The sequence below is a fragment of the Triticum urartu genome, unplaced genomic scaffold (assembly GCF_003073215.2).
Source record: "Triticum urartu cultivar G1812 unplaced genomic scaffold, Tu2.1 TuUngrouped_contig_4311, whole genome shotgun sequence".
Classification (NCBI taxonomy): domain Eukaryota; kingdom Viridiplantae; phylum Streptophyta; class Magnoliopsida; order Poales; family Poaceae; genus Triticum; species Triticum urartu.
Genome location: NW_024114890.1, coordinates 2311 through 8737, shown reverse-complemented (window position 1 = coordinate 8737; position 6427 = coordinate 2311). Strand labels below are relative to the sequence as shown.

General features: G+C 46.8%; 1 protein-coding gene across 1 annotated transcript; it reads right to left on the bottom strand.

Moving 5' to 3' along the window:
* Window positions 1-1168: 1168 nt before the first annotated feature.
* Window positions 1169-5097, bottom strand: LOC125527644. Its single transcript, XM_048692154.1, has 3 exons — window positions 3600-5097; window positions 2106-2341; window positions 1169-1985 (listed from the first exon to the last, which is right to left on the bottom strand). Exons 1-3 carry the CDS (start codon window positions 4828-4830, stop codon window positions 1326-1328), a joined length of 2127 nt encoding a protein of 708 aa, XP_048548111.1. The 5' UTR covers window positions 4831-5097; the 3' UTR covers window positions 1169-1325.
* Between the last annotated feature and the right edge of the window lie 1330 nt (window positions 5098-6427).

Sequence of the window (6427 nt, the reverse complement as noted above, 5' to 3'; positions counted from 1 at the left end):
ACAACACAGGCGCAACACCGCGCCCCGATCCCAGTTCACGGACTCCGACGTCCGCCGCCACACATCACGGCGGACCCAGACATGGCGTACACCTGGGCCCTGGACAGCTCCCTGACGACGTCGGAGACGGCCATGCGCCGTCTCCACAGCCTCGACGAGGAGATGGCCAGGTACGGCGAGGAATGGTCCCGCGTCGAGATCACCGCCGACGCCTCCAACGACTGCCACCCTCTCCCCCCAGCCCATGTCCTCGGTGGCCACAGCCGCATTGCACATGGCGCAGGAGGAGGCGGAGAGGATCATCCGCGAGCGTCGGGCGGCCGCCGGAAAGCCCTGTCGCAGTGCCACCACCTTCCGCCTCCCCAAGCCCGACTCCGACAGCGGGCCGGGCAACGATGACGAAGGAGGAGGAGCCGGCCACCCCGACATTGGCTACGAGGTCACCGTGAAGTATAGGATAGTTTAGGGTTTTAGTTTTAGGTTTTAATTCATCGGATGAAATATTGTCCTGTTTTATGTACAAATTATCTTACTTTCAATGAAATACGCGGTGTTTATATCAAAATTCACTGTGTTTGCACAGATTTCATCCGGCTTGGTTTGAGTTGTTGTGAAAATGTATGCAGCTAGCGTTGGATGGCTACCTCCCGCATCTGCATCCGCAGACTGGTCCCCTGTCCGTGGATGAATGCGGGAGGTTTTTTTGCTAGTTGCCGTTGAAGATGCCCTTAGGCCATGTTTGTTTGGGCTTTTGCTTCTATTTTTACAGCTTTTCCACTTTAGCAACAAAAAAAGCCACAAAAGCTCCTAACTAGGAGCTTTTTGCTTCGACTTTTGGCCTTTTGATTCGGAAGTTTCCATATCTTCCTGGCGGGCCATCTTGGGCTCCTGACGATTACAAGAAGTACTGCTTCTTACCCAGTATTTGACCTTCCCAATTTGTTTAACCAAGTGCATGAACATTTTGGGAAGCAGTCCCCTTTGACTCTTCAAAATGAATCAAAGACTGGTGGAGTCCACAGCAGTCGATACACGTCAACTCCCCCTGCCTTTGAACAAGAGGTCAGTGTTCTCTATGTTGCTTGCAACTGTCTCTTGGTACCTAATTAGATTAGATACCGTTGCAATATCATATGATCTCATTGTTTACAATCTCCACTGCTGTCGTAGCATATTTTTGTATATGTACTTCTTTGTGCGGTGCGTGCTCCAATCAACCGTATCAAGATAAGTCAGTACACAGAGTCGGATACACATACAGTTTGACATTCTACTTGCCTTAGCACACCACTAGCAAAACAAAAATACATGGCCAAGACAGCATACTAGGCCTGGGTAGTATATCCATCAATCAAAAGGTCCATCTTGTCGCGGACAAGTCGGGACCAAGCAACAGTGATCTCCACCTCAGAGCCGCAAACCAAACATGTACGCTGACTGATGTTGCAATTCTCACAAGGGAAGTAGACATGAGTAGATGTAGAAGATCCCCCGTACGTTTCTACCACAACATTCAACCCTCCTCCAGATTCTACCGAAACGACGTTTCTTGACAGAGGGAGGTAACCATCTAGATCTAACTCATCATCTTCTTGAGGAATTCCTTCAAGAGAATGAAGGAGCACAACCTTCTCATGTATAGTAGAACTACCATCTGCACTAGATGACCAACAAAAAACTTCCCCTCCAGATTTAAAAGGATGACCCTCTCCGACAACATGAATCGACAAGATAGTTGCCTGGACCGAACTAGAAAGTCGTTGAAGGCTCAACACTGCTCTACACAACGGACTATAGAAGGTTAAACGTTGAATCTCACCGCTGGGTGCGACCTCGTAGCGGTTGCTAACACAGATCAATTCTCTCTCATTGATCCCATCACCTCTAAAATCATAGCCATCATGTACTCGCAGCTCAACTTCGAAGTCAACAGGGTCCACGGCTAGAATAGCACGTGACGGGCCAATCAAGCACAAAGAACAGTCCTGCAAGCATTAGATCATCGTTGTATTTAAATGGAGTGCTTTGCTGAAGAAGAAAATACTACTGTACTTAACAGAAACGGAAGAAAATGAAGAGAAAACTAAATATAGAACAGTGCATACATTTTCAGATGTAAGTAGTTGATACATAACACTTGACTGAGAGAAGATAAGGTTGCGGTTGTGGTCCACGGTGTCTCGGGCAGCGACCACACCATACACATTGAGTGGCCACTTCAGGTCGCCACCTAGTCCAGTAATTTTGAAGGAGTAGATCTGCAAGGAGCTCTCAATAACAGCGGCACGGGGCGGGATGATACCGGGTATGCAATGCGTAAACTGCATAGGACTCAATAGAGCTGCAACACAATTAAGCAAAGACTAAGCAAATTTCTTGAGACATGCATACAGCAAAGAGTAAATAAATAGAGTTGAGTAAGCAAACTTCTCACATGCATAGAGCAAACATAGGCTTAGTTTTTTTTTAAACTGTGGTAATTTAGAGCCACGGTATTCCAACGTGTGGGCAACTAATACTACAATTACTTAAAACCATGGCTTTTCAGAGTTTTACAAAAACTACATAGATGTTTGGATGGTGATATTTTACCATAGTTTTGGCTGATTGTTACGGTGGATGACAGCTGAACCTAACTCAGCTCGGAGCTACACGACTAATTAGTGACTTCTAACAGCCGCCGGGCTGCATGCACCCGCCATGCAGCCCGGTCAGCACGCCAACACCTACTCCCTCCATTCCTAAATATTTGTCTTTCTAAAGATTTCAACAAGTGACTACATACAAAGCAAAATGATGAATCTACACTTTAAAATATGTCTACATACATCCGTATGTCGTAATCCATTTGAAATGTCTAGAAAGACAAATATTTGGGAACGGAGGGAGTAGATGCCAGGATCTGTACCAATAAATATAACCCCCCCACTTAATCGTGCCCTCAACCCCCCCCCCGGCCCCCAGCCCCCCGCCATGCAGCCCGGTCAGCACGCCAACACCTACTCCCTCCATTCCTAAATATTTGTCTTTCTAAAGATTTCAACAAGTGACTACATACAAAGCAAAATGATGAATCTACACTTTAAAATATGTCTACATACATCCGTATGTCGTAATCCATTTGAAATGTCTAGAAAGACAAATATTTGGGAACGGAGGGAGTAGATGCCAGGATCTGTACCAATAAATATACAATTCACTTTGATTGTTTTCTGATCAAATTAAAGGAGACAGACTAAGTAGTGTCACTACGGTGTTTGCTCCTGAGTTCTGACCAACTTTGCCATTCAACAAGTGTGTGACTTCAAATTTCTGTACTGCCATAACAACAAGCCAAGTGAAAGAAACAGATAAGCTAGCCGGCCTGAAACTGCTGATTAATCTAAGCAGGATGTGCATGATTGATATACAATCATTTGTGGCATGCATGTGCTAACAACCGCAGCAAAAACTATGGAATACTGTGGGGCCTAAGCAAATAGAGTTGAATAAAGTTAATTTCTTGAGAGATGCATAGCATAGAGCAAACAGTCTATGCAAATAGAGTTGAGTAATAAGCAATATAATAAAGCTGCAGCATATATGCATTCTGTACTTACTTTTATATTTGAATCCCCCGCACTGACCCGGCTTGCTGCCACTTGAGTATTCCCATGCTCTACGGCGGCCTGCGAACAAACCCAGCTGGTTATCCATCCGCTCTTTAAGCTGCTCTGCTGGGGATTTTGCTTCCTGCTCATCAGCATGCTCCTCCACAATGCGCTGCTCCGCTGGGGATTTTGCTTCCTGCTCATCAGCATGCTCCTTCACAATGCGCTCCTCCTTCTCCACAATGGGCGCCTTGTTCTGCAGGATCTGCTTTCTCTTTGCCTCCTTCTCCGCCTTCCTTTGCTTGCTCATCTCCCTCCGCCGCTCCTTCTCCTTCTCTGCCTTCCTTACTGCCTCCCTCTTGGCCTCCTCCGCCTCCATCGCTGCCTGCCTCTCCGCTTCCATCACCCTCTCATACTCCTGCTCATCCTCCTCTGTAATCATCATCGCCAACTCATTTCTGTAACAGCAGGGTCTCGCCAGGACATTGGAGGAGAGACTCAAGAATTCATTGGCAGCCATGATCTTCCTCACCTCCTGCTGCCTCCTCGTCTCCTCCTCATCCTCCTCCTCTTCCTCCTCCTTTCTTTCCATCTTCTCGGTGATCTTGTCAGATGTAACGTGTGCATCCTCCTCCTCCTTCTGCTGCTGCTGCTTCTTCTTCTTCTTCTTCTTCTTCTTGTCCTTCTCCTTCTTCCTCATCATACCCCTCTTCTTCTTGTCCTCCTCATCCTTCTCCTTGTGCTGTTGTTGCTTCTTCTTCTCCTTCTTCCTCATCCTATCCCTCTTCTTCTTGTCCTCTTTCCTCTCCTCCTCCTTCCTCTTCTCCTCCTCCTCTGCTGCCTCCGACACGGCCTTATCCATTGCCTGCTCTGTAGATTTGCAGAAATCCTGGGAGATCTTCATTAATTTGGATGATGTGCTAACCAGCTCGTCGGCCTTGTACAATGGGATGTGGGAATTGGAGCAGGAAAGGAAATGGGACATGGATAGCATCCGCTGGCCCAAATCCTCAACATCCTCCAAGATACCGAAGGGTTCTTTGCAGTCCTCATTGGCCAGGACGGACGACGTTGATGTTCGAGAGATCTCATCCACCCAGCGAGAAATCCCCGGGGTAAGAGACCCAATCAAGTCTCTGCGCTCGCGCTTCAGGGACAAGATCTCCTCTATCAGCGTCGATAACTCAGGGTCGGACTGAATCTCTGAGTTATCGACGGTAAAGAAGGACCTGGTGCCCATCTTCGTCTCTTGTCCCCAACACCGCCGCCGCTTGGGGTTGCTCCGGGGGCGACCGGGAAGTGGAAGATGAAGGCGGGGACGAGGCTGACGAATCTGCGCACGAGGTGCAGGAGGCGCTCGGGGCGAGGCGGATGGAGGGAGGATGGGCGAGGACGGATGCGGCGGCTATGGGGATCGGGGAAACGGGGCGAGGGTTTGTGGCGGCGGCTGGCGAGAGTGAGAGGGATGGAGGAGGAAGAAGGGAGGTGTGCGGCTGTGACCCAAGCAAGCCCAGTCCGGCTCGGAGGCAAGTGTGGCCCAGTTCTCCGCTCGCCGGCCCGTCCAAGAACCTCCGAGCCCTTATTATTTTGCCGCGAAAATATATTTTTTCAAAAACAAAATACAGGCTCTTATCCAATTTTCTAAGAAAAAAAGAATCAAACTTAGTTAAATTTGACTAAGCTTATGAAGAAATATACCCACATTAAAAATATCAAAAAAATTAATATCATTTGACATCACGTGATACATATTTCATTTCATTTCTATACTACTCTGTCTATAAGACCGTTTTTAAAGCTTAGAAAACAATCTTATATTATGGGATGAAAGGAGTATATTTTTATATTCATAGTTTCCATGGCAACACTGCATAACTCTTTTGTATCGGCGGCTTCTCGATGCCGCACAATAGGGTCAACATGTCTTCACTTGGTCAACTAATGGATCGCTATTTTTTGTGTCTATGGATACAGATATACAAAAATGATATTGGAATGCTTGAAAACAAGTCCTAGGTTCATACTTTCACTAGTGCGATCTCTCAACAGTACTAACATAATTGAAATATATAATAATACCTCTACGTGCGATAAAAAATTACTCCAAACTTCCTATCAGAGAATGTAGGATGAAAACATGCATCAACCTCTATGCCTAGATTATCCCAATGTCACCAAGGAAATCCGCAAGTTGATTAATAAAATATATCTTAAGTGATCTCAATAAATTACCCCATTGTCACCATAGGTATCCACAAGCAAGACATACATCAAGTGATCTCAAATCCAAAGTATTCAATCCAACATATGACGCTTCAAAGAGTAAGACTAAATTCATCACAACAAAGATACAGGGGAAAGACCACCATATGATCCAACTATATTAATAAAGTTCACGATACATCAAGATCATGCAAATCAAGAACACGAGAGAGGGAGAGATCAAACACACAGCTACTGGTACATACCCTCAGCCCCGATGGTGAGATGCTCCACCCTCGTCGAAGGCAGTGGGGATGATGAAGATGACCTCCAGTGATGGCTTCCCCCTCCGGCAGGGTGCCAGAATAGGGCACCGGATGAGATCGCTTCGGAAAAGAGGTTTGCGGCGGCAAAAAAACTCATCTAGGTTAACTTTCAGGGGTTTACGAATATATAAGAATTTGCAGCGCTGGTTTCATGCCGGGGGAGAGGGGGTTCCCGAGGACCCCACAAGCTCAGGTAGCGCGGCCTAGGGGCGCCCCTTGAGCTTGTGGCCCTCTAGCACCTTCTGGTCCTTTCCCGAAGCTTCTTGGTTCCCTTCTTGCCATAAAAATCACCGTAAAAAATCCTCGTGT

Coding starts and splice junctions, on each gene's coding strand:
- LOC125527644 (XM_048692154.1), bottom strand. CDS start 4,830: ATGGGCACCAGGTCCTTCTTTACCGTCGATAACTCAGAGATTCAGTCC. Junction 2,342..3,599: donor CGGGGGATTCAAATATAAAA/GTAAGTACAGAA, acceptor ATTGTGTTGCAG/CTCTATTGAGTCCTATGCAG. Junction 1,986..2,105: donor AACTACTTACATCTGAAAAT/GTATGCACTGTT, acceptor TAATGCTTGCAG/GACTGTTCTTTGTGCTTGAT.